The sequence below is a fragment of the Equus przewalskii genome, chromosome 1 (assembly GCF_037783145.1).
Source record: "Equus przewalskii isolate Varuska chromosome 1, EquPr2, whole genome shotgun sequence".
Classification (NCBI taxonomy): Eukaryota; Metazoa; Chordata; class Mammalia; order Perissodactyla; family Equidae; genus Equus; species Equus przewalskii.
Window position 1 is genome coordinate 33,812,276 of NC_091831.1, and position 25,310 is coordinate 33,837,585.

Here is a 25,310-nt window from a genome sequence, read left to right on the forward strand (position 1 = left end):
CCTTGATGGTCAAAGATGGAAGTCTGCAGTGGCTGCACCAGAGGCTAGGGACTTAGGCAGGCATCAGTGGTGGCCAGAGCCAGCAGTGTGCACAAAATCAGGTGCAGGTTCTATGTGTGGGCACGGCCAAGTGCAGATGGACATGTAATATATAGGGTCCAGGGTAGGCAGCAAGGGTCAGGCCAACTAAGAGCTCGCTGGCAGCTGCAGGGCCCTTGACTGTTGGCATGCCCTCTCATGCCTGCACACTCCCCTGCCCCAGGTGTGTGCAGTGCAGTGAAGGTTGGTGATGGAGGTTAGGCTGTGGGTCTGCAGGTGCACAGCTATAGGGGCTAGCTACAGGTGTGTATTTTGTTGTAGTCCAGTGGCAGAAGACAGGGCCTGATCCGGACCCATAAACAGTTGCAAAGGCTCTGGCTGCCAGCATGCTCTCTTGTGGCTCCACACTCTCCCCCAAAGTGTGTGCACTGCAGTGAAGGCTGGTAATTGGTGCTGTGCTGGGGACATTCAGTTACTCAGCTAGAGGGGCTAGGTCCCAGTGTGCACCTAACATGGGTGTCAACTTGGGGTCTAGGTTGGTGTCTTACACTCACACGGCAGCAGAAGACTGAGCTTGCTTCTGGAGTGGTTCTCAGGCTCTGGGCAGCATGGGTCAGAGAGTGGGGAAGGACTCCAGTAGCTGACATCAGTGACTGTGAATACCTGTGGGGCAAAAGCTGGTGTAATCTGCAGGAGGCCCAAAATAACTGTGCTGGCTGTTGGTTTTGTCAGTGGTGAAATCTGCTGGGTTTGTCTCCTGAGCAGGTTACTGTGAATCATAATCACTCATGCTGTGTGGCTGCTATTGGTAGTCCCTGCTTTTCTTCTTTATTTTTAGCCATCTCTATATTCCTCAGCTTTGCCAGTCTGAGTGGGGCAAAACTGAAGCTGGACATTTGTGCAGTGACCTGAAAGACTGGAGAAGCTCATTGCTCACTCGCTCTTCCTTTCCTGGCGAGGAGAACTCTTTCTAGCAGGGAAGTTCCATCTTTGCACTGAACAATCCTGGCTTGAGGGGTGGGATGATTTTTAATATGAATTTATGCCTGTCCCCTACCTACCCACAAATTAGAATTCTCGCCAGGGTACCTAGAAAGTAGACTCAGTACTCAAATATTCCTATGTATTTTTTTTTTTTTCCTTTTTCTCCCCAAAGCCCCCCGGTACATAGTTGTATATTCTTTGTTGTGGGTTCTTCTAGTTGTGGCATGTGGGACGCTGCCTCAGCGTGGTTTGATGAGCAGTGCCATGTCCGCGCCCAGGATTCGAACCAATGAAACACTGGGCCGCCTGCAGCGGAGCGCGCGAACTTAACCACTCGGCCACGGGGCCAGCCCCTATTCCTATGTATTTTTGTTAAGAATTTTGATGGTCGCCAAGAGCAGAAGGCAAGAGAATATGTCTTGGATTAATAGCCCAGTTTCTTTTTGAGCTCTGGTTGAGGGTTTCAGCTAAAAGAATGCTGCTGCCTAAACTTTGATGTCCCTGCTATCTGGAGTAAGACAGGTTATTAGAAACTTTCATGACCTTTCAGGTACCTCATGTGTGTTTATAAGAAAGAGTTAAATTTAAAAGGAAATGTTTCCCATGTTCAACATTATGTTTAAAATTTCTTTAGATTTGGCTGATTTAAAAAGTCTTATATTTGGGGAAACAAAGACTCTTAAGATATCGGCTCTGATATTAACCCACTTTGTGACTATATGCAAAGGTTTTTGCCTCTCTTAGCCATTAATACATTGCTCTTAAAAGAAAGAAGTAAGGGATTTCATTAGATGATTTCAAAGATCTATTCCAGCTCAATTACTTCTGTGTTTTCTTTCCTCTATGAAGAGCAAAATGGCCCAGCGTGGGAACCCCCAGAAATGTTGCATAAACAGAGCTAAGATGCAAGTTCCTCAGGCTAAGGGTCTGCTCTGAAGACAGTGAGAGAGAGAGAGAGGGAGAGAAAATATATATTGTTTTACAATCTGCTCTTCTTTCAGGACCAGAAATGTCAGGAGGCAGTGTACATCACATATGGGATTGGATAGCTAATAACTGCCTTTCTTTGAAATCAAGTTCTTTGAATCTTTGAATCCTGGCTTCCTGAAGTTCTACAGATCACAAAGGGACAAACTTTTCTGAAATCGCATTTTTATTTACCCATGGTGAAATTGTTGACTCAGTAACTTTAATTTTGAACAAATTGTTTCTTGACATAGTGAGACTGCAAGATACATCATAATTACCCAACACATGTTTGAGAAATGTCATTGAATTGAAATACTCTCCAGTGCAGAGTTCACAAGTTATAAAATCAGAGTTGAAGTTTTCACTCTGTCTTAGAAGTGGAAATTTGGGTGAATGCCTTCAGTTCTGATTCTCGTTTTCCTCATCTGTAAAATGGACCAAAAATATCTATCTCATGGGCTGATTATGAGATTCAAATAGTAAGATATTCACAAAGTGCTTCATAAACTTCACAAATAAAAGGAATTATTATTTTTGAATTAAAGAAAGTAATTTATTTCCTTTTAAGAAGCGCTTTAAAATTGTAGACACTTCATTTAAAAATCAGTGGTTTTACAGAAGACTTTTTGAATTAGGTTCTTTTATGTGGTATAAAGTGACATTTTGATTTTATTACATCTAATGCTGATCTAAATCTATTATGCTCTTGTCTGTGGAATCTGGACATGGTGGTCTTTCCAGACTGAAGTATTTCTGTTGTCTGAGTTCCCAAGGCTCCATCCTAAGCTCTCATAGTTGGACACTGCTTATTAGCCTTGCTTCTCTGCTGCTACAGAAGCTCTGGTGGGAAGCTCTTGTCTCTCAGGACCTCCCAGCTGACTTGCTCTAGATTGGCTCTTCCTGCTGCAGGACTGAGCACAGTTCATCACCAGTAATGTGGAAGACTAAGCAACACTGGGAGTCCTGTACTGGGCTCTATATGTACATGGCTGCTAAGATGGGGACTTATTTCCCTCCACACTGCTGTTGTATGGGCACTCATTCTTTCCTTTCTGAAGTTCTAATTGTCGTAAGTGATGTGTCAGATGTCCTCGGTTCAAATTCCAGCCCTACTCTTTATTAACTGGGCAGGGAGATATCTAAATCTTTCAAGGTAACTAAGCCTAAACATTTCTATTACAAAGCACTTTTTGAAGATTCAGTGAACTAACAGGGTGGACAATATCTGGTGTAGACGAGCCTCTAAAGTACTTCTTCATTCATTCTTGTGGTGTTGGTTATACGTTTGTTGAATACTGATGTAACTCTATTATGAAATTAGGAAACTTACATATTCAAAAAACATTTATTTTGGATAAATGTTATCCAAAATCAATATCCAAATTTATCCAAAATAAATGTTATTGATGTACTTGGTAGCAATGAAGAATCTTCTAGAACTATTGTCCATACCACTTAATTTTGTAGTTCTCATCATTGTTATTTTGCACTTAACTTTTGAAACCCAGAATTTGTTTTTAACCTTCATATTTATTTTGTTCATACTGATCATTGGGCAATATATTCAGGAGGTGCTTCTTTTAAATACCATCCAGTCTTTGGAGGAAATGAAAAATTATAGTCCCTCACTTGATGATTTTTATCTCATACTTAATAGACCTCATACTTTTATATTGCCTTTAGCTGGATTGATCAAGATTTCTTCATTTTATTTTGATTTTCCTGTACTAAAAGGAAAACAGTATTTTGTTCTAGGTAGTGTACTTTAAACTTTTAGTTAACAAATTTTGTATTTTAATTGTTTGTATCTATCTATCCAATCAAAGATGAGGATTAATATCAATACCCTTACTATAGCATAATACACACAGCTCTCAGAAAGCTGACAAATCCCTTTCGTCTATATTTTATATATTTTTTGAAAACATCTAGAATTTTAGCCCCTTTTCCTTTTAAAAATGGCAATAATTTCTTTAAGCTTTACTCCAAAATTATGAATCATTATTTAGAGTCAAAATTTTCACTTGTCTTTTGCACGTTATTCTTTTTGTATCCCACATTCTCCCTTCTCCTGGATATATTTTTATTTTGCTGAACTTTTCTCAAGTAATTATTTCCAAAATGGCTTCAAGATTATAAAATGTGTGAATGTTTACAGCTGCAAAAATGTCTGTATTTTGACCTTATACTTGAATTCTAGTTTATTTTGCATAGAATAATAATTTTGAAAATCATTTCCTGTTGAACTTTTGAAAACTTTACTCCACTATAGTCTATCATTTGTAAGTGTTATTTATGGGAAGTTTTATTCTAAACCGAATCTCCAGTCTTCATAAATTCCTTTTCATTTCTCAGACTTCTTAGGGTTTTGTTTTCGTTTTTCTTGGTGTTCTCAGGTTTTACAAGATTGTGGGAGTGTGGTGTTTTCTTTTTCTTTTTTTTGCTTAATCCTATTTAGACCTTGGTGGATCCTTTAGATTTTTCATCAGTTTAGGAAAATGTTCTTCAATTTCTGTTGCTTCTTTTTACATTTGATTATTTTTTTCTCTTTCCTAGAAATTCCTATTGTAAATCACTAGAACTTGTAGAACTATTGTGCATACTGCTTAACTTTCTTTTGTGGTTTTCATCATTATTATTTCTTACTCTCTTCTGGGGGAAACTCTTGTTTTTACAATAGCTTCCTGCTAACTAAATCAAACTGCAGCTAAATCTATGTTATTACTAAGCATATATGTTTATTTTAGAAAATATTTTTGCAATCATATTCTTAATTATGAGGAGCTTTTCTTTTTTCTAATAACTTATTCTTATGTGGCTAAATTTTTCTGATGATATTATACTTAACGTTTTTCTGTTTTCTCTAAATTAACTTCTCCAGGGGTTAGTTTTCTGAGTTTTTGGTTTTTTTTAAAGATTGGCACCTGAGCTAACAACTGTTGCCAATCTTCTTCTTTGTTTTCCTTCTTCTTCTTCCCAAAGCCCCCCAGTATATAGTTGTATATGCTAATTGTGAGTGCCTCTGTTTGTGCTCTGTGGGACGCCATCTCAGCATGGCCTGATAAGCGTTGTCTGTCCGCACCCAGGATCCAAACTGGTGAAACTCTGGGCCACCAAAGTGGAGCATGTGAACTTAACCACTCGGCCATGGATCTGGCCCCAGTTATCTGAGTTTTAATTTTGTTGTTTGTTATGTTGTTGAATTTCCTCAAATATTTTTTGAGTTTTGTTCATATCTGAGTTTGTAGACACTTTCAAATATTTATAGTATTGAATGCTTGAGCATTCTCACCCAAGTAAGAACAGGCAATGTAGGCTCTGGTTATAGGACCTTCATTGGAAATGGATATGCAAGGAGAAGGATGAGTGATCGGACCAAGGGACTTTCCACTATTGTTTTTGAGTGATTTCTTTCCTTGACTTGGTTGGTTCCTGTCTTCTGTCTACTGCCTGTTGACCCTGCACCCCCTTTGGGAGTAAGTAGTGTCAGCATTCCTGACATATAGAAAAGGGCTCTGCCAAGAGAGTTGGGATATGTCTACTCTTCTGTAAGACAAGACCAGCTCCCAATACCCTTCTGTTTACCCTGCTACCTCCTTTCTGTCTCTGATTCTGGCCTTTCCCTGGATCTTCTGGGCAAAGGCAGCAAAAGACCGCTTCTTTCTTCTGCTCATATGATGATGAATTCTGATACAAGAGACATTCTCTTTCATCATTTGTCAAGATCATAAATTCCAGCCTTTTGAAAATCTGATAACTTTCAATCTCACTATGAATGCAAGTCCACCTCTGAAGAAGTGAGAGTTATTTTTTAGTTGGAATTTTCACTGAAAACTTAGACCTTTATCCATACTAGGATTTCTCTTTGTTTAGTGCAGCCAAAGTCCACTAAAGATAAAACAATATTTATTCAAAAGTTCAAAGTGTTAGTGCAAGTTTGGTAATCAGCTTGCACATGTTATTTATAAAGTCTTTGGATTCTAAGCTTTCCATTGCATTTATGCAAAGCACATCAATGGATCCTTTCATAGTCCTGGTGATTTGTCTTTCTTGTTTGATTCTTCTTTTTCTGTGGAAGCAAAGCTATGTGAAAGGGAAGCTGCCACCTGGCCCCACTCCTCTCCCAATCTTTGGAAATGTTTTACAGATAAACACCAAGGACATCAGCAAATCTCTAAGCAAGGTAAGTATGATTAATTTTCTTCCAATTGTTTGCAAAATGTAAAGAAGACACCTCCATATCTAAATATGATAGGGTCCCAGACACCATGTTTTAAAGAAGTGGTTTTAATGGGAAGTGTCCACTGGACACCAAGACATGATTTTAAATAGTATCCAGATAGAAGGCTGCTAGAAGTGAATGAGATTCATGAAATGGTTGTTGACATTGCCAAAAGTAGGAATTTCCTGTCCATATTGTGACCCTGGTTCCTTTTCCAGTAATTATTCTTTGGTAAACTCTAATGCAAATGAAACAGCTTTCAATTAAAAGACAATCTACTAATTCACAGAGTCACAACACTAAAAGTTTTCTAAAAACACACATTGATTTGAAATCAAGGAAATAAGTAAAGTTTGAAGAAATTTCAGTTCCTATTATAATTGCTCCATGGATGAGTGAAGAACTGCTCTACTCCTAGCTGCTCTTATAGCAATAGCTCTCCAACTCTTGAAGGAATTATCTAAACTCTGTCTTCCCTGAGACAGCTAGTTACCAGAGCACTGCCCCTGGAAGCTCCTTTCTCCTGTGTTTTGGGCTCCGGGTTTGAAGAGTTTGTATCAGCACCCCAGCTCATCCACTTGTTAACACAGAGCCTTGGGCAAGTTTTAAAATCCCTCTGAGCTTTTATTCCCACTTCTTAAAAATGTGAATAATAATAATTTTGCATAGGTTACTTGAGTATATCATATATTCAACAAGTTATTGAATGCCTACTTTGAGATGCTGACCCTAGCTAGGTTCTTAGGCTCTCTGTGTAATAGAGATTAAGAAAAGGCCCAACCAAATTCTCAGACAGGGTTTTATTGGGGCTTATGCTTGAGCACAAGGGAGACAGCAGAGGAGAAGTGATTCTGGCTGGCTCTCTGACAGAAGCTGTCCTGAGTCTTTCACTGGGTGAGAGGGGAAGATTGGTATCATGATTCTCTGCCTCCAGAGACATTCTGCTTTCCTCTTTCTGGTGGTTTCTGCTGTGCACACCCTCAGGGGATGCAGTCCCTTGCCTGCCCAGTAGGTCTAACAAGGTGGAGTTGCTCTCTATTGTCACTCCAGGAAGGTCGGATAGTGGTCATCCCAAGGCTTTGTGCACATGCGGGAGTCAGGGTTGACTGCTTGGGGGAAGTTTTGCGATTGGAAAGTAGCTTATCTCAACTCCAAAAATAGCTGTTTTGGGAGGTGCCAGATCTAGTGGAAAAGGGTGAGGGGCAGAGTCCCATCTTTATTGTGTCTCATTCCCTCCTGAGAAATTTTACTCTCCCTCTTCTTTTTTTTTGAGGAAGAGTGGCCCTGAACTAACATCTGTGCCCATCTTCCTCTACTTTATATGTGGGATGCCTGCCACAGCATGGCTTGATAAGCAGTGTGTAGGTCTGCACCAAGGATCTGAACCGGTGTGCCCTGGACCACTGAAGTGGAGCATGTGAACTTAACCACTGTGCCACTGGGCCAACCCCACTCTCATTATCTTTAGGGGATAGGGACTGGTGGTATCATCTTCTGGAGTTACTTCCTACTGAGTAGGGGTGTCAGTTGTTCCATCTCATTGAATCAGTCTCTTAGTAAGACAGAGATGCAAGTGTGCTTCCAAATTTAGGCCTATATTGTGTAAGCGAGTAACCATATATTTAATAAGAAAAACAGCTTAATGGTTGTAGCAAATTATACACCCCTTTCTGAGCCAGGGAGCAGCTAGCCAAAGGATTTCTAGATCTCAGACTTGAAGCATCTTTTGCTGTTTGAATTGTCTCTGATGATGTCATTGGGTGTTAAGGTATCTTTCTGAGTGGCTTACACAGCAACAGACATGAATGTCTCTTAAGTTTATATCAAATTGTCTAGGTTCCATTTGCAAGGCTTCAGGAAAAAGGGTAGGTTCAATTCTTGATGATTCCAAATGAAAATAATGGAAAAAATTGAAAACATTACTTTGGAGATTTGTAGCCAGATATTCAGGAGACTAGAAGAATTCAGCATCCAGTACAGTTAAGAGATGGAAAGCAAAATCTCAAGGTCACTTATCAGAACTGGAGCCTAATATCCAAGAGTGTGCACTATAGTTTCTACTGAAACATAATTTTTCTCTCTATAATCACCCTCATTTTTACCCAAGATAGCCAGTTAAGACTCGTTGGTAGGCAAAATTAGTTTAGTTTCAATAAACTTGGCCCCATTATTTACATAAATGCAGCAAAAATAGCAATTGATTATATAGGCTCTTTGAAATCTGCTTTGCCTCAATTTTTTATAAGGAATCACAGATTGAACTTTAAAAGCCTCTGGAGGCCAGGAAAACCAAGTCAAGTTGTTATCATCAGACTCTGCCGGCAATCCCTATATGTTTGAGTGGATTCATCTCTTTTCTTGAGGTACCCCCAAATATTCTGAGGTTCCCTGTACCTACCAGGAAGAGACCTTCTTTACTCACCTGGTGGGCCTGCTGGGAATCCTGTGAGCAAGGTACCAGGCCAATGTTTCCTGGTGGTTCTTTTCCATAAGGTCAACCTTTATTCCTCAAAAATTGTCTTGTCATATCTGATTTTGCATGTTTATCTCAAATATGACGTTCCATTCAAAGCTTTGGTAATATTGCCAAGTTTTCCAATTGTGTCCTGTTTTAAGGAGAAAAAATTCTTGTTGAACTTATACAAATAAGCATATTGCCAAGAAAACAATACTCACTCATTAAGAGTTTCCAAATTCTGGAAGGATCTGGTAGGGAGAAAAAAGATAAATATTTCAAATCTGCTTGCAAAGGTATAATTTTACCAAATTACTATAAGTCATACTTAGCTTAAGGAAAAGAGAAAATGTTTCCTTAAATCTTTAGAAAACAAAACATCCAAAAATAAGCACTACCTCAAACAAAAATTCATAGAAATTATAACCATCCTCATCAGTTTATTCAGTCCTATGTAATCATTTCTTCATCTCAACCTTCTGTTAGCAGTTTCATAAAGTCACCAGTTTCTTTGTTAGAATTTTCTAATTTCTTACCTAGTTTCATTTTATGATCAGAAAGTTTATCAGAAGCCTGTATTCTAAAGTAAATCTCAGAGTACTTTCCATGAATCTCTCTGAAGATGAAAAATATTTGCAAAAGCTTCAGAACAAAACAGCAACAAAAGGGCATTGACCAAGAAACTTGGCTATTTCTGTGACATGCAATGCTTCAAGATGATAACTAGAAATAGGACTGACAACAGGACAAATCAGAACTTTAGTAATGTTATAAAATTCTTTAAAAAAAACCCTGACATATCAATAACATTTACCTACATAATATTGTAGATCCTTGTGAAACAATGCTTAGTTATCCTTTTAACCATGGTGACAATTAAAGATTTTCAGGCCAAAGCAGAAATTTAAATAGCTGTAAGAAAAACCTTAGCACCTATGATTAAAGACCTGATAAAAATAATACGTGAAATTTGTTTTGATAAAATATAAAATTTCTGCCCTCCTGGTAGGTTACTCAAGTACACAAACCTTTCATAATCTCTTTATAAAGAGCAGACTAAAAGTTCAAGAAAATTATCCTTTTAAGAGAGAGAACCAAATTCTAGTTTTTCACCAGCTTACTTTTGACATTTAAACACTTTTACTTAATTAGATTTACTTCACTCTTAACCAACTTGACCATGCATAAAACTCTTTTTAGGGGTCCTCATCCAAAAACCTTCTATAACTTACTTTTTGCATTTAGAATTTGTCCCACGCCTTCTTTCCCCCCTTGTATTACTTTAGGACAAATTTATCTTTCTTAACAACATGAACAAAAATATTTCCATTCTCTACTTTCTTCATTGCAAACATACATCTTACCTTCTTTGAATACAAAGATGTTTTCCTTGTTAATTTTAATAGCTTTAATCACATATATTAATTAGAATCTTTAACCCTTATAGACATTTATTTTTAGCAAAAACTAAGAAGTAAGCAATTATGAACTTTTACGTTAGCATCCTAAACACCTCTCATAATTTCTAGAAACATTTTACTTCATAGTAGAATCTTTTAATAAAATACAAAAAAATGTTTATTAATAGACCAAAACATCTTTTAGTTTCTTTGTAAGAAGAAACCAAACGTAGATAAACTTGGACATGTTTAGTGATAATGTTTCAGTATTTTATCTTATTTGAAAAATGACCCAGATATTCAATGAATTTTTTTATCATTTAATTTCACTTAGCAAAATGTCAAAGTTTCAAGTTACCCAAGAGATTTTGGAAGTTATATTAAATATACATGCCTTAACACATAAAAAGGTCACCCAACACTTTTATCTTTTTCACATCTATTTAGTTTACTCATTCCCAAAAATTATTTAGATTGCCTACAAAACTTCTTGAGATATTAGACCAAATTAACTATCATCTTAAGTTATTATTTTTACTAACCAGTTTTGTAATAGGGATAATGTCAGCTTATTTGACCAATAAATGTAGAATAAAGGCTGCATGTCTGCATGATATCCAATGCTGAAGACTCTGAGGACATGTTCATTTTAATCAAACTAACAATCTTGAATAAGCTTTCAGTTACAAAGATTAATGTATATCATGTTAACTTGAAAGACATTTGAGTTAGTTTCTAGTACATTTGGAAATAATTTTTACTGTTATAATTAAGTGATTACTATAAGCCAGTTGAATAGGGCTCTTTAGAAATTATACCTTCTGGAGGTAATATATCACACATATGATATTTTAACATATAGGCACATCTAACATACATATCGACACACATACACAGAGACTCCACAGCTATTTTTTAAAAATTACTCCTATGAATCAGGTAGAGTAATAAAAGCCTCCCTAGTTATAAACCCGAATATTGTTTTAAGCCTTTTTACTAATATTTGTGGAGAATACACTCAAGATGGTAGAGTTCTGGTGAGGGTGCTCTTATGGCCATTTTTCTTTTCTTTTTCCTTTTTTTTTTTTTTTTAAACTTCAGTCCTAGGAATTAATGATGGGCTATATCTAAGTACCCAGAGGCTTTGCAAGCTCTTTGAGATAAGGGAAGGGGTGGAACCTGAATTCTGTCCCCTGCTAGAGAAAAAGTTGCTCTTATTTTACTTAATGTCTCTACTTAGCAAAGGGATGGGGCATTCAGGGACATAGAGGATTGCGTAGGTGATGGTAGTTGACCTGGCCTTGCAAGTAAGGGGGGAAGTAAATTGTCTTACCTTTGGCCGTCTGTCTATCCCAGTTACCATGCAGTCGCAAGTAGAGATGGGTCAGGACAGAGTAGGTGGCTCTGGTGTCCACAAAGAACTCAGTCTTCCTACCTGCCATGTCAAGGATTACCCGAGGTTCCACTGGAGTCATGATGATGGAGCAAGTTGACATTGGAGCCAGGCGGGCTCTCCCCTCTCATCAATCCTCGAGTGCTTGCCTCTTGCTTGAGAGGCTGGCAAGGAGGGGAGGTTGACCAAGGTTGCCCCTTGCTCGTCCTGCTTGAGGACGATTGAGACATTCCTTTTTGCAGTGTCTCACCCTCCTGCAGTGTGCACATTTGTTCCACTCTAGGCTAGATCTCTCTGTTCGATTGGCTGGTCTTCTGGGTCTACTGAGGTGACCCTGAGGTGGTGGATGAATCACAGCAGCCAAAAGCAGTGTTTTCTTAGCCATCTCCTGACTTTATTAGCCTCCTCTGCCCTGTCCCTCTTCTTTTAGACCTTGAAGGCCTCCTCCACCAAGGTCAATAGTGGGCTCTGGGGTTCTGCCTCCAGGTTTTGTAACTTCCTTCTAAAGTCTGGGATGAACTGAGTAATGAAGTGCATGGCAAGCGAAGCTCTTCCCTCTGCCAACTCTGGGTCAGAGTTAGTAGATTTTCTAACAGCCTCCATCATCAAACTCAGGAAAACTGCTGGGTCTTCTCTCTTTCCTGAGTAACTTCCCTCACCTTATCATAATTTACAGACTTTATTATACACTTTTCATCCCTTCTGGTGGGCAGATAATCTGGTCCCTTCTGTTTATACAAGTCTAGGATTAGCACGCATCACTTCTCCTAACATCAGTTCACGGGAACTAAGACACATGACAACACAGGGAAGCTGGGAAATGTCTGTGACTACATTACCATGTCCTCATGTATTGTTAAAATGTAGAGGTCTCTGGTGCTAAAAACATGTGTCAATTGGGTAATGAGGGATTATTTTTAGCCTACACACCGGGTGAGAGGGAGGAACTTCCTTTAAACAGGAGGAGAAACGCTTCATTTATGGTAACTATAGAAAGGAAGGAAAATTTGTTGTGATTGTAGGTTTGGCAGAAAAAAGTTAATAAAACAATATGAATAAAATCCATGATATCACCTGTCACATAGTAGGAGCTGAAGAAAGGATAACTAGTGATGATGATAATAATAATAGCAATATTACTAATAATATAATGATAATTACCATTTAAGAAATGTGATTTCTTATTAAATTACTGGTTCCAGGAGTGGAAATCTTTACAACGAGTGAATGAATATTAAATGTCTCTTCAGTGAGACTAAGGATATTTTCCTCACTTATTTACATTTTTAGTTTTGAAATTCTCAGTATTTTTGCATCTCCTGTTCCTTTTCCAGCTAGCAAAAGATTATGGCCCCGTGTTCACCGTGTATTTTGGCATGAAGCCCACTGTTGTGTTGCATGGATATGAAGCGGTGAAGGAAGCCCTAACCGGTCAGAATGAGGAGTTTTCTGGCAGAGGCAGTATGCCAGTGTTCGACAAAGTCGCCCAGGGATTAGGTATGCTTCCATTTGGGGAATGTGTGTGGATTTGTAAGTTGCAAAGACTCCAAATAGGGTAAAGAACTGAGAAATTATAAGTATTTTAGAGAAATTAATGAAAACAACCTAATATCCAATTTTTCTTAGAGGATCATTAATCCATATTTAAAAACATAAAGGTGGCACAATGTCCTTACGAAACATTGAATGCAATGAAAGCAAACCATCTAATCACTAATCTTCTATGAATTTGTGACTAAACCATGTTCATTCTAAATTATGGCCAGTTAAGATAATGAAAAAGAGACAGAGAGAAAAGAGAAGGTAGGAAAATGACTAAATTAACTTAGTCACCAAATATTTTGCTTTCTGGCCTGAGCGATGGTTGCCAAGATACTATTTTAGGAAGTTTGCATACATAGTATGCATGGAACCGACCTAAGTTTTGAGTATTTCTGCCTTGCAATCAATCTTCTATTCTTCTAAAAATGCGTAAGAAATATTTCAATCCAGTAAACTCTAGAGCATAAAGCACAAATATGCCCTGAAAAGAGGATATGGAGAAACACATGGTGAGTATGGATTGGAATTGATTTTAGGTAAAACCTATTAAAGTAAGTACTTGAACTATCTTCCATTTGTTTTTGGAGCTGACCTTAAACTGTCCCATCGTCTGGTGGGTCACTGGGTTCCTTCAAAAAGAGATAGAGCCTGAATGGGGTCATTTCCTCCTCTACATTGTTCTTTAGGACATTTCTGGACAATTTTCTTATGAGCATTCTTTTTTCCCCAATACTGCCTTGGCTCTGGAAGTCTGATACTGAACTTCTTTGGTGATAAGACCGCATTTCACGGAACAGATTTAACAAATAGAGGAGAATGTTAAAATGAGAAGGGCTGTGGCTGTGTCCTTTCTCTGAGGAATGGATTTTCATGCACTTCCTTCCAATTCACAAGTGCTGTCTTTCTTTTTCTCGAGAATTGACTCCTTTTGTTCCTTCTCCTACACTTCACTTACAATGCATTAAAGTCAGCCGTGAGAATTTAACCTATGATTTGTACTCATCATGATTTAATAGCTGTGTGATCATAGAACAAGCATTTCGCCTCCATGATCTTTGGCATCCTCACCAGTAAAATGAGGACAAAACGCTTAGTTCACCGAGTTATCCTGAGCTTTAGAGGAGCTAATGGATGAAGAGTTTAGTAATATGTAAAACCAAGAGTCCTGACAGTAAAATAGTAGGCTTGGTTAAGAGAGGAGGGAGGTGAAGTAGGGATGGATGGAAATTCTTGAGGTTGGCACCACCTGCTTAAGTGTCATTATTTCCTGAGATAAAGACTCTCAGCTAGAATTCATGACAATAGAAGTTATTCTTCTCTGTTTTTTGTCCCCACAGGAATTGTTTTCAGTAATGGAGAAATGTGGAAGCAAACCCGGCGTTTCTCCCTCACAGTTTTGCGGAATATGGGGATGGGGAAGAACACTATCGAAGACAGAATTCAAGAGGAAGCCTTGTGTCTGGTGGAAGCATTAAGAAAAACCAATGGTGTGTATTTCTTCGTGTCATTAACAGTAGTAATTTGGGCAGAGTAAATGCTATTTGAGTTATACTACAGAGAGATATGATGGCTCAAGTACAACAGAAATTTACTTTTGCTTAGATAACAGTAGGGAGAGGTGAAGTGGTTGGCATAATAGTCTTTTCAGGCACCAGGTTGATAAGGGTTTTGAGATTTTCAACATGTGGCTTCCAGTGTCACCCAGGATTCATCTCTCTGCATCTAGTGGAGGAGAAAAGAATGAGGAAAAGAGCAAATAATGCTTTTAATAGGCCAGGCAATGCAGTGGCACACAAAACTTCTTTCACATTCCATGAGCTGCAACTCAATCACAGGGCCACAACTAACTGTGAGAGGGGCTGGGAAATGTGGCTATCTGTGTGCACAGGAAGAAGAGGAGAACATGGACTTTAGTAATCAGCTAGTAGTTTTGGCCACAATATTTTGAAAAACTAAGTAATTTCGTGAGAAACATTGCAAGCCAATGCCAAGTCATTATGCTGAGCCCCTGAAACTTATACAGTCTTGTCTATCAATCGTATCTCAATGAAATTTAAAAAAAAAAGCATTGGTGATTCAGTGGAAGAATTCACACTAAATCCTTGTCAGTGCTAGGGCTGCATTATAGTTTACCTGGAGTAGAGTGGATGTGAGAGAGGGAGCTGCAGTAGTGCAAATCTGCTCAGTGTGTATGTGTGTGTGTGCACATGCAGAACTGGCAGCGGGTAGAGAAGCAAAGGGTGGGCAGAAGACTTGGCAGGAAGGAGTAAGATCAGGATCACAGGATATATTTGGTTTTAAAACCTCAATACTTAAAGATTTTTTGAAGAATGTTATTGAATTGATAATACTCTTATAATCTGTATGGTGAATTGCCATTATGTGTTTTAACTAATGTTATATTATTGTCTACATGGTTGACTGCCTTTTTTTCTGATATTAATATTAAAAATGCAATTATTTCAGATATTTGCATGATTCTGGTTTCTTCCTTAGAATAAATTTCTGGGAATGGCAGTAGATTGTCAATGAACATCGTTTGGACTTTTGATGCATATTACTTAGGAATGGGTGGGAGACCTGGCTGAAGAAGGGATAGCACATGAGGCTTATTCTGTGTATTTTGTTTCATAACCTTATGTTTAAATTTAATATATTAAATAAATATTTCCACATGTGTAGCTTTTAAATGTTTATCAAGTACATTAGTACTGAAATAGTACAGTATTCCATTAGTTTGAATGTACCATAGTTTATTTAACTAGTCTTTTATTTTTTGCCGGATAGACTGTTTTCAGTTGTTTGTTGCTATTAACATAAAAAAATACAATCCAAATTAATCATTGCATTTCTCACTACTTTTTCTTTCTCATTGCTTTCTTAGAATAATATTTTGGAAATGAATTAGGAAGTAAAAAAATACTGGATTTTGATACGTACTATTTGGAAAATGATTTTGTACACAATTTATAATTGAAGCAGAACTCATTGTTCACTGGTTAAGTTTTTCCCATAGTGAATATGACCTTTTCTCAGCTTCCTGACCTATGATCACCGAGACTCTGCTTGGGGGGCTCACACTCTTGGCCCATTCCGTCGTTGGATAACTCTAACTGTTGGAAGTTTCTTTCAAGTGTTGAGCAGAACCTTTTTTCTTTGTAATTTTTACTTTTTGACCCCTTCTAAGTTTATTGTTTTTGTAATTATTGTGATGTGGTGGGCCCCTCATGGAGGCAGGATGGTACCACACACACCTTAATTTGATATGAAAAGCTTTACTACCCACATGAGGAAGCTTTCTGTGGAGGATAGGGTGGCTCCTAAACAGATCCAAAAACAGCTTGAAAGATTAAGAAAAGGAGAGTGGCTTGAGGTTATTATGGTGGTTAGGGGCTGGGGTGGAGATGAATGTTCCTGTGTGAAGCCAGGGTTTTGTGGTTCAAACTTCCTGCTTGTGTCAAAGGAGGGAGCACTTGAGCTTTTTTATCAGCTTATCTAGATGTGAGAAGCAACAGAAGAAAATGTGAGGCTTAAAAGCTGTCAGCAGCCAAAACCAAAATTTGGAATCACATTCTTTATTCCATAGAGAAAACCTGTTTCCAATATTACAGCATATTTCTTTCAAATATCTGAATGTAACTCTGATTTCTCTCCTTATTCTTCTCTTCTGCAAGAAAAGCACACTCAACTTTTTTCAACTATGTTTTTTTTAAACTTTTTATTAAGATTATGATAGTTTACAACCTTGTGAAATTTCAACTGTACATTATTGTTACTCATGTTGTAGGTGCACCAGTTCAACTATGTTTTGTAAAGTAAGATTTCAACTTTCCTCAGTCTCCTGATTTTCTTAGTATGTTGCTCATTTTCTCTTGGGCATAATGAAGAAGTATCCACAGTAGGAGCTAAATTTTACAATTTAAAATAATTTTTGAATGACCTCCTTATTGTGAATTACCTTGTGGCTCTTATTTGGAGAATGATGTAAATAGGAGAATACTTGGGGGAAATTAATAAATAAATTGGACTGGATTGAATATGTTTGGGGAAACACGATGAATTTTATTTTAGGCATTTTGAGTTTATACTGATGATGGCATGTCTAGGTGGTTCCTATGCTTAAAAAATCATAGAAGTCAACCCTTTTCAATTATTTTAAACAGTCAGCTTACGATTTATACGAAAATTGTGTTCTAACTTTTAACTTATGTTGTTTTTAGCATCTCCCTGTGATCCTACTTTTCTTCTGGGCTGTGCTCCCTGCAATGTGATCTGCTCCATTATTTTCCAGAGTCGTTTTGAGTACAGTGATAAGAAATTGATAACCTTGTTACATTATACTCATGAAAACCTCAGAATTTCAAGCACTCCCTGGATAACGGTAATGTCAAGTTTCTCCTTAACTTAGAAGTAATTTTCTAGCTAATCTATTGTTCATGCCTACCCCATCCATTTGCCCTATTTCAAAATGGCTAAAGTAATGTTTATCAAACTAGCACTTTTAATCAATTAGTGAGTTATCAAATCAATGTAATGTCTTAAAATGAAATTTAAAACATGACATATAGTAGTAGAAAGAAAACTATAATATCATAATATATCAATTACGGCAAGGTATTTTTCTGAGAATTTTTTTTTCCTGATTTTTATATCTAGAGATGAAGAGGGTGGTGATGTAAAATGTATTTCTTACTACAGTACACTGTCAGGAGAAGTTACTAACATGCATTGTGCAATCACTAACAACTAAAATCCTGTATGGATCACAAGGTTATGATGTGTTCCACCTGGGAAGGATCCTAGAGAACAAATAGCCTATCTCTCATGGCTTTCAAACAGGAAACTCTCACCCAGAGATATTAAGCATCTTTTGCAAAGTAGCCTAGCCAAGACAAGGAATGAGCTAGACTTAGAATCTAGATTTCTCAATTCTCTTTCTGGTTTGATAGAAGCTACCAGCCTGACTAAATTGCTTCAGTGTCTACCAAGGGTATTAAGTCATGAAGGTGCTGTCTAAAGCAGAGTCAGTAAACTCTAGGATTGGGAATGGCCAGGTGAATATGGGCAATGTGCACATTCCTGAGGATGTAAAATGCCTAAATAAAAGTAGGCTAAGTAATTTGGGCATTTCTTTAATCTTTCTGATTCAGTTTCTTCATTACAATAAAAGGATATGAGCCCTGCAAGCTTTTCAAGTGACTCTTTGTAGAAATATGTGTAGGGTAAACTGGGATGAATACTGGGTTCTAGCTCTATCATAGTTTAGTGTTTTAGACAGGTTGACTAAGCTTTCTGAGCGTCAGTCTCCTCATTTGGAAAGAGGTGGTATGCTGCTGAATTCCTTCAGAGAATTATGGTTGTGAAATGAATTTAACTGTTTTTGAAATTGCTTTGTAACTTGTGCATACTGCAACTCTGGCCATGTTATCAGTTCCTTCTTCAAACTCCAAGTATGTTCTAGTGCAGGAAGCATATCTTATTCGTCTTATCTACTCAGTGTATAGCAAAAGGTCTGGTATGTAATATGGGCCTGTAAGAATTTGCCGAGTGAATTAATAAATAATTCTTTCCTCTTTCAGCTCTACAACGCTTTCCCCTCTTTAATACATTATCTCCCTGGAAGTCATAATGAGTTATTTAAAAACATTGCTGGCCAACAAAAGTTTATCTTGGAGAAAATAAAAGAACACCAAGAATCCCTGGACCTCAATAACCCTCGAGACTTTATTGACTACTTCCTGATTAAAATGGAAAAGGTATCATGTGACACTGATTTGCTACTTCATCCTTGTGGGAGATGTGACTCCTGGATTAGCTTTGTTCTTCATGGTGAAATCCATATTTTAAAACAAATGCTCCTTCCTAAAGATGTCTTAATTCCTTGCACAACCTGTTGCTTGTTAAAAGCTTATTGGATGTCTTGAGATATTTCTAAATTCTCACTGAAAATAACTTAGGTTTTATGTTTACCATGTTAAAGCTGGTTCTTTTTTCGGAGGCAGATTGAAATATATACACACAAACATTCAAGATTAATGGTAGACAACATATTATCATTTATAAAATAAGTTCCATGAATGGAAGATGTAACAAAAGAGGGAACACAGGAATGGATAGGAATCTAGAAAGGCTTCCCTTTGGAAAGATATTAAGAAATTGTCCCAGATGAGGTAGGTTTTGAGGAAACTCTGGCTTAGATGGACAGAGATGACAGAATATGTCCAGAGAATGATAAGTGCAGTGATCAAATGTGTAGAATTTTCAAAGAGATTATCTTGATTGTAATGGAGGAACTGTCAAGGGTGTAGTGACTGATCAGTTTGGGACTAGTGTTGCAGTTTGAGGGTGACTGGGTCTGGAGGCTTGAATGTGAAATTTAAACATGATAAAATAGACAATAGATGCTAGAATTGAGAGCGAGTACCGGTGATGAATTGATGAAAATTATGTTAGAAAGAAATTGTAGAGAAACTGATTGGCTCTAGTGGGTGAGAAAGTGAGCAATCAGAAAGGACTTGGAAGTTTGTAACTGATTATATTCTAATTGATTGAAGGAATCCTAACAACTGATCTAACTTTGCCTTCAGCTACAGCACTCTCTAATGTCTGGCTTTAATTTGCCATATAAGCAAATTGAGCAAATCATGATGTTATATTGTGTTATTTTATGTTAACTCTAAAGTTTTTTATTTATCAGTTAATTTCAACATCATTGCTAGGAAAAACACAACAAACAGTCTGAATTTACCATGGACAACTTGATCACTACCATATGGGATGTGTTTAGTGCGGGAATAGAGACAACGAGCACCACCCTGAGATATGGACTCCTGCTCCTGATGAAGCATCCAGAGGTTGCAGGTAAGGTCACCGATGATGGGCAGGATGAAATTCCAGGTGGAAATTGGCAGGCAACACTGATAATTCTCCCACTCTTTACCTGTCTAGACAATGTACAAGAAAGTTCCCCATCAATAGTACATCTTCCTATCATTGGATGAATTAAATTCAAATTAGATTATAGTACAAAGAGGATGAGATATTCAAACAACAGCAGAGATTTGAAGGGCAGAGGTCACTGTTCACCGTGCTATGGTGAAGTCTCCTTGATTTGGGTTGGGACAGATGTACTAATCTCAGTTGTCTTAGGATCTGGAAAGAACTAACCTTCTTTTTCTCAAAAGTTACCATTTGATATGCTTTCCATGTGCATATAAATGTATTTCTGTTAAAAGCTGTTTCTTTGCAAATGCATTTGCAATAGGAGTGACTGAAGAAAATTACAATATTTCTCTATCAAAGGGGGCCACTTTCTAAATAAAAAAACATATACACAAACAAAAAATTCTTTTTAAACATACCAATGTGGGCAAAAAAGTTTTTACCCACAAATATAATTTCTCTTGCAAATGCAACTTTTCCATTTTTCCTCCTCTTTTTTTTTTTTCTGTGAGTCCTCATCACAGTGGATATTTCCTTCACTGCCGTATCAGGTTTTGTCCTCTGGTGCATTAAGACACTTTTAGTACAATTAAACCTCGTAAAACTTATCGATCTGACATCAGCACCGGGTTTTTCTACTTTGTTGAAGATCCTTCTTTCCTCCCATTATAGATAGGAGATGCTTTCCAAATGGTACAATTTAGAAGCATAGCCTCCAAATTCTTTTGCTCACACATATTGTGGGATATGATAGTGCTGTGTTTCTTTCATGTAACAGACTCTTTCAGCCAAATAATTTCACACTTGTGAGAGCTATATTGACTATGATTATAAATAGTATATGACATTTTTCTCCAGACCTTTAAAGCTTGTATACATTGCAAAGCCCTTCTTGTGTCATATTTCCCCATGCTTCCATTTTCATTTTCCACTTGAATTTTTCTTATACCATATCCCCTTATATTTTCCTTTTCTTTCTTCTCCTCGTCATCTTTTACTGTGCTGTTCTACTGAGTATCTTGATTTTATCAGTAGTTCCAAACCGCTTTACACAACCACTGTCTTCTAGGTAAAACTCCAGCCTCTTCGCCTGAGAAGGTGAGGTTTAAAACTTCTCTGAAATCCCTAAAGTTTTCTTCTCTATAGCTATCAAACCACAGAATTTTCACAAGCTCCATTACAAAGACACATTCTTCAGGTAGTAGGTAAATACTATTTGACCAAAGTAGCAAAATGGTATTGGAGAAAAACGTGTCATAGACTTTCACAAGAGCAGCTGCAGATTCTGACTCTACTAGTGAGTAACTGTGTGATCTCAACTCGTGACTACCTCTATCATATCTTGATCCCTCATCTGTTTAAGTGAGATAATAATCCTAACATTCATAGAGTTTTCTCCCATAAGAAAAGGTTAATAAGTGTTGTTTTAACTAATGAATTGTCCTTCTTAAACTATTCATTATTAATATGATATACTTTGCAGATACAAGGAAAATATAATTCGCTGACACAAAAGACTTTCAGTAATCTCATTCAATTTCTAAGATTGTGGGTTTGGAAATGAGAAAGACCACATAATACCTGGATATCCTTAGGAAACATATTTACTTTTCCAAATCTATTTCATCATTTAATAAAATTTTTTATTGAGTCTATGATAGTTTACAATCTTGTGAAATTTCAGTTGTACATTATTGTTTGTCAGTCGTGTTGTAGGTGCACCCCTTCACCCTTTGTGCCCACTCCCCAACCCCCCTTTCCCCTGGTAGCCACTAATCTGTCCTCTTTGTCTACATGTTTAAATTCCTCATATGAATGAAGTCATATTGAATGAAGTCATGCAGAAATTGTCCTTCTCTATCTGGCTTATTTCACTTAACATAATTCCCTCAAGGTCCATCCATGTTGTTGTGAATGGGACGATTTTATTCTTTTTTATGGCTGAGTAGTATTCCATTGTATATATATGCCATATCTTCTTTATGCAATCACCAGTTGATGAGCACTTAGGTTGCTTCCATGTCTTGGCTATTGTAAATAATGCTGCAATGAACATAGGGGTGCATGGGACTTTTGGAATTGCTGACTTCAAGCTCTTTGGATAGATACTCAGTAGTGGGATGACTGGGTCATATGGTATTTCTATTTTTAACTTTTTGAGAAATCTCCATACCGTTTTCCATAGTGGCTGAAGCAGTTTGCATTCCCACCAGCAGCATATGAGGGTTCCTTTTTCTCCACAACCTCTCCAACATTTGTTACTTTTTATTTTGGCTATTTTTGCCATCCTAATGGGTGTAAGGTGATATCTTAGTGTAGCTTTGATTTGCATTTCCCTGATGATCAGTGATGATGAACATCTTTTCATGTGCCTATTGGCCATTCGTATATCTTCTTTGGAGAAATGTCTGTTCATGTCTCCTGCCCATTTTTTGATCGGGTTGTTTTATTTTTTGTTGTTGAGTTGTGTGAGTTCTTTATATATTATGGAGATTAACCCTTTGTCAGATATAGGACTTGAAAATATTTTTTCTCAATTAGTCGGATTTTTTTGTTTCAATCCTGTTTTCACTTGCCTTGAAGAAGCTCTTTAGTCTGATGAAGTCCTATTTGTTTATTCTCTCTATTATTTCCCTTGTCTGAGAAGACATGGTGTCTGAAAAAAATCCTTTTAATACTGATGTCAGAGTGTACTGCCTGTATTTTATTCTAGAAGCCTTATGGTTTCAGGTCTTGCCTTTAGGTCTTTGATCTATTTTGAGTTTATTTTTGTGAATGGTGAAAAATAATGGTTAATTTTCATTCTTTTACATGTGGCTTTCCAGTTTTTCCAGCACCGTTTGTTGAAAAGACTTTCTTTTCTCCATTGTAGGCCCTCAGCTCCTTTGTTGAAGATTAGCTGTCCATAGATGTGTGGTTTTATTTCTGGGCTTTCAATTCTGTTCTATTGATCTGTGCACCTGTTTTTGTACCAGTACCATGCTGTTTTGATTACTTTAGCTTTGTAGTATGTTTTGAAGTCAGGGATTGTGATGCCTCCAGCTCGTTCTTTTTTCTCAGGATTGCATTAGCAATTTGGGGTCTTTGGTTGCCCCATATGAATTTTAGGATTCTTTGTTTTATTTCTGTAAAGAATGTCATTGGGATTCTGATTGGGATTGCAATTGAATCTGTAAATTGTTTTAGGTAGTATGGACACTTTAACTATGTTTATTCTTCCAATCCATGTACATGGAATGTCTTTCCATTTCTTTATGTTGTCATCCATTTCTTTCAGGAAAGCCTTCTAGTTTTTGTTGTATAGGTCTTTCACTTCCTTAGTTAAATTCACCACAAGGTATTTTATTCTTTTTGTCGTGATTGTGAATGGGATTGTATTCTTGAGTTCTTTTTCTGTTGGTTCATTATTAGAGTATAGAGATGCTACTGATTTATGTAAGTTGATTTTATACCCTGCAACTTTGCTGTAGTTGTTAATTATTTCTAAAAGTTTTCCAATGGATTCTTTGGGGTTTTCTGTATATAAGATCATGTCGTCTGCAAACAGCGAGAGTTTCACTTCTTCCTTCCCTGTTTGGATTCCTTTTATTCCTTTTTCTTGCCTAATTGCTCTGGCGAAAACCTCCAGTACTATGTTGAATAAAAGTGATGATAGAGGGCATCCTTGTCTCTTTCCTGTTTTCAGGGAGATGGTGCTCAGTTTTTGCCCATTGAGTATGATGTTGGCTGTGGATTTGTCATATATGGCCTTTATTATGTTAAGGGAATTTCCTTCTATCCCCATTTTGTTAAGAGTTTTTATCATAAATTGCCATTGGATCTTGTCAAATGCTTTCTCTGCATCTATTGAGATGATCATGTGGCTTTTATTCCTCAGTTTGTTGATGTGGTGTATCACGTTGATTGATTTGTGGATGTTGAACCATCCCTGTGTCCCTGGTATGAATTCCACTTGATCATGATGTATGATCCTTTTGATGTATTGCTGAATTCGAGTTGCCAAAATTTTGTTGAGAATTTTTGCATCTATGTTCATCAGCAATACTGGCCTGTAGTTCTCCTTTTTTCTGCTGTCTTTGTCAGGCTTTGGTATCAGAGTGATGTTGGCCTCGTAGAATGTGTTAGGAAGTGTTCCATCCTCCCTAATTTTTTGGAATAGCTTGAGCAGGATAGACATTAAATCCTCTTTGAAAGTTTGGTAGAATTCCCGAGGAAAGCCATCTGGTCCTGGGGTTTTATTCTTTGGGATGCTTTTGATGGCTGTTTCAATCTCCTTCCTTGTGATTGGTTTGTTCAGATTGTCTGCTTCTTCTTGACTTAGCTTTGGGAGATTGTAACAGTCTAAGAACTCATCCATTTCCTCTAGGTTATCCATTTTGTTGGCATATAGTTTTTCATAGTATTCTCATAATCCGTTGTATTTCTGTGGAGTCTGTTGTTATTTCTCCTCTTTTATTTCTGATTTTGTTTATCTGAGCTTTCTCTCTTTTTTTCTTTGTAAGTCAATTTTATTCATCTTCTCAAAGAACCAGCTCTCTGTTTCATTGATCCTTTCTACTGCCTTTTTTGTTTCAATAGCATTTATTTCTGCTCTGATTTTTATTATTTCTCTCTTTCTGCTGACATTGGGCTTTGTTTATTCTTCTTTCTCTAATTCAGGTAGGTGTAATTTGAGATTGCTTATCTGGGATTTTTCTTGTTTGTTAAGGTGTGCCTGTATTGCGATGAATTTCCCTCAGTACAGCTTTTGCTGTATCCCATATGAGTTGGTATGGCATGTTATCATTTTCATTTGTCTCCAGATATTTTTTGAGTTCTCCTTTAATTTCTTCATTGATCCATTGCTTGTTCAATAGCATATTGTTTAGTCTCCACGTCTTTGTCCCTTTCTCAGCTTTTTTTTTGTAATTAATTTCTAGCTTTATAGCATTATGATCAGAAAAGATGCTTGTTAGTATTTCAATTTTTAAAAAATTTATAGAGGCTTGCCTTGTTTCCAGACATATGGTGTATCCTTGAGAATGTTCCATGTGCACTTGGAAGAATGTGTATTCTGCTGTTTTTGGATGGAGTGTTCTATATATGTCTATTAAGTCCAACTGTTTTAGCTTTTCATTTAGTTCCACTGTTTCCTTGTTGATTTTCTGTCTGGATGATCTGTCCAATGATTTGAGTGGGGTATTGAGGTCCCCTACTATTATGGTGTTATTTTTGATATCTTCTGCTAGGTTTGTTAATAGTTGCTTTATGAACTGTGGTGCTCCTGTGTTGGGTGCATAGATATTTATAAGCATTATTTCTTCTTGATGTAGTGTCCCTTTGATTATTATGTACTGATGCTCTATGTCTCTCTTTACCTGCCTT

At 37.2% G+C, this 25,310-nt stretch overlaps 1 protein-coding gene across 1 annotated transcript in view; it reads left to right on the forward strand.

Annotated features, from left to right (window-relative positions):
- The first annotated feature begins 1,862 nt into the window (after positions 1 to 1,862).
- LOC103555431 (cytochrome P450 2C21-like) overlaps positions 1,863 to 25,310 on the forward strand; it is a 38,265-nt gene continuing 14,817 nt past the window's right edge. The window contains exons 1-6 of the mRNA XM_008526977.2: positions 1,863 to 6,175; positions 12,797 to 12,959; positions 14,342 to 14,491; positions 17,225 to 17,385; positions 18,584 to 18,760; positions 19,724 to 19,865. Of these exons, the coding sequence (XP_008525199.2) occupies positions 5,948 to 6,175; positions 12,797 to 12,959; positions 14,342 to 14,491; positions 17,225 to 17,385; positions 18,584 to 18,760; positions 19,724 to 19,865 (1,021 nt within the window). The 5' untranslated portion in view covers positions 1,863 to 5,947. The remainder of the gene's footprint in view (positions 6,176 to 12,796; positions 12,960 to 14,341; positions 14,492 to 17,224; positions 17,386 to 18,583; positions 18,761 to 19,723; positions 19,866 to 25,310) is intronic.